This window comes from Prunus avium, chromosome 6 (genome assembly GCF_965620075.1).
Source record: "Prunus avium chromosome 6, drPruAviu1.hap1.1, whole genome shotgun sequence".
Taxonomy (NCBI): Eukaryota; Viridiplantae; Streptophyta; class Magnoliopsida; order Rosales; family Rosaceae; genus Prunus; species Prunus avium.
Window position 1 is genome coordinate 17347888 of NC_142289.1, and position 2780 is coordinate 17350667.

Below are 2780 nucleotides of genomic sequence, written 5' to 3' on the forward strand. Positions count from 1 at the left end.
ATGCGGCGCACGTTGTTGAAGCCGATGTCGTTAAAAGGTGTAGGGCTTTCGACAACATGCGTTGAACGTTGTCGTTTATTTTGGCGCTCGTTGTGAACAACATTAACCACAACACGCGCACGTTGTAGGAGCGATTGACAACAACGTGCCGAGCGTGTCGTCTTATAATATTATGACAACATGTCTGTGCTCGTTGTTGTTTATGTTTTGACAACAAGCAATGAGCGTTGTTATATCAAATATATATGTTTTTTTAAAATAATTATCAAAATTACCTGATAAAAGTATAATTTATCTATAAATAAAAGCTCTATGATAAACATAAATATTTCCTTACTTCACATTCATAAGGCATCCCAGAATACAAAGCTTTCATTCAAAAGATAAATAAGGAGTTTCATATACATATTATAGAGTTATATTCATCCCAATTATTCTAATTGTGAATGTAGCTGGAAACCACTGATTGAAGCTCATCAGCATCCTGAAAACCCCATTGCTTGTTGTATTCATCCCATTGCCTAATTTCATTCTCATAGTATGATGTAGTTCCAGGATTATTGATGTGGGTTGAATTGAATTGTGGCATGTAGTTGGATGAATTTTCTAACTCATGAAACCAACTTTGAGCTGCTTGATTAGGGTTTGCTACAGCAGAGCCATTGACAAAGCTTTGAGCTGCTTGATCCTTGAGGAAAGCTAACTGTGCTTGTAAGTCAACCACCTGAAAAGTTCAAACCAAAAGCATATACTCATCAGTTACTTCAACATCCAATCTGAACAGAAACCCAATCTGAACATACAAAGGGTACTAAATGATTAACCTGCTGTTGGAGAGCAAAAATATGTGAAACACAACCATATATGGGATCTTGAAGCCTGGCTTCAGCTTCATGCCATATCGTCGTTGCGGCCTCGCATCGATCGCTCAACGGAAGGGTTGCTAAAAGCCTCGACACATTGCTTGCACCAAAAATCCTGTGGATGGCAGAAAAATGGGTATGTCCCTCTTCATAGCAGAAATAAGGCGCAAAAATACACCCTTCGACACATTTTCTTCTCAAGAACTTGCAGGCTCCACAGGGAGAAGCAAGGCCACCCATGGTTATGATGATCTTTTTTAATTGGTGCAAATGAACTTCGAAAAAATGTTTTGTAATTCCTACATTATATACGTGATTTACAGCATTAACGGTGATTTGTGCCCCGCATTATCCGCGATTTTTGTTTTTGTTTTTACCGCAGACATGGTGATTTGTGCCACGCATTATCCGCGATTTCTGTTTTTGTTTTTACCCCATTATTGATTGTTTCTGTTTTTACAGAACTTTGGGATCCTACCTCAGACATGCTGTACAAAACACTCCAAACAAAACACTCCAAGAGTTCCCACTATGTGAATAAAATATTAACAAGAACTAGATAAATCTACCTCAGACATGCTGGTCTAATGTCTATGTAAAGACATCCCTACCTCATTAAATAAATCTAGCAGATCCACATAGTAGGGCTTTCCCCTAAAGTGCTTTTTGAGAACTCTCGGGATATGGTTGCGCAGTAGGGCCATCATTCACAGCAATCATGCCAATCAAATATTAACAATAATGGAAATTAGAATTTTCAAAGCAATTATGTCTTTCTATGGATAAGAATACAAGTTATGTGTCAGTTGTTGGCTGGGATATATATCTCCATGTCTGGAGCTATTTGATTCTAACTGAAGTATGTCAAAATCTCTCTTTAATTTTTCAAGGAAACAACTAAAAATCTCTCTTTAAACTTTCAAAACTAATAATTAACATTGTTAACAAAGAAAAGAAGAAAAAGATAGCTTGCAATCATCCATATCACAAGAACAAAGGATTGTTGACAGGAAAATGATGAGTGATATAGAAATTTAACCAATACGAAAACAAAACAAAGCAGAAAAATAATAACTTACCTCTGCTGCTACGGTCCTTGCCTCGACCAGATTTGCTTTATTCCCAGCTAGTGCCATAACCATGTTTGTAATTCCTACAAGAGAAGAAATAAATTTTAAATTTCTGTTTTAAGATGGATTTGACTAAACCTATCTAGCAAAAAAATGAAACACAAAAACGATTCAGACAGAATCAAATCTGAACACAGAAAGGCTAAATATCCTTTAATTTTAGTGATCTGACGGTTTGGAATCTGATTCCAAATATACAAGAATTGAACCCAGATGTACAAGATCTACAAGATAAACTCATATGGAAGAAGAAAGAAGAGAGGGATAGGGAAAAAAAAAAAGGTAGAAGAAAAGAGAGAGAGTGTCGGCACCGCACAGGGAAGAGAGAAAACAAGAAAAAAGAGAAAGAGAAAGAGAAGAAAGAAAAAGAGAAAGAAAGAGAGAGACTGTCGGTGGCACAGGGAGAAGAGAAAAGAAGAAGAAAAAAGAGAGAATATAACAACCCACTATTTTCCGCCAATTTTTTATTTATTTAATAAATTAATATAATTTTGACAACACGCTTCGTGCGTTGTAGAACTTAAAACTACTACAACATGCAAGGCCGCGTTGTGAAAATAGCTCTATTCTATATTTTGACAACACGCTATACACGCACGTTGTTATAAATTGTATAATACAACATGCTGCTTCTGCGGGTTGTTAAAAATATTGTTCCACAACGCATATGAATGCACGTTGTTGATTACATGTTGTCATAAGTTATTTTTCTTGTAGTGATTTAGGCTTGCATGTTAAGAGTATACACCATGCTTTAATTCGAATTGAACTATGAATAGGAAGAGTA

General features: G+C 36.1%; 1 protein-coding gene across 2 annotated transcripts; it reads right to left on the bottom strand.

The window, feature by feature from the left end:
• Positions 1-259: 259 nt before the first annotated feature.
• LOC110758078 (LOB domain-containing protein 29-like) lies at positions 260-2382 on the bottom strand. Of its 2 annotated transcripts, XM_021959869.2 has the most exons (3): positions 1475-2382; positions 825-978; positions 260-724 (listed from the first exon to the last, which is right to left on the bottom strand). In XM_021959869.2, the coding sequence occupies exons 1-3, from the start codon at positions 1477-1479 to the stop codon at positions 437-439; spliced, it is 447 nt and encodes a 148-aa protein (XP_021815561.2). In that variant the 5' UTR covers positions 1480-2382; the 3' UTR covers positions 260-436. The 2 variants fall into 2 exon arrangements, with proteins under 2 accessions (XP_021815561.2, XP_021815560.2); XM_021959868.2 differs by lacking the exon at positions 1475-2382 and having other exon boundaries at positions 825-1468.
• Between the last annotated feature and the right edge of the window lie 398 nt (positions 2383-2780).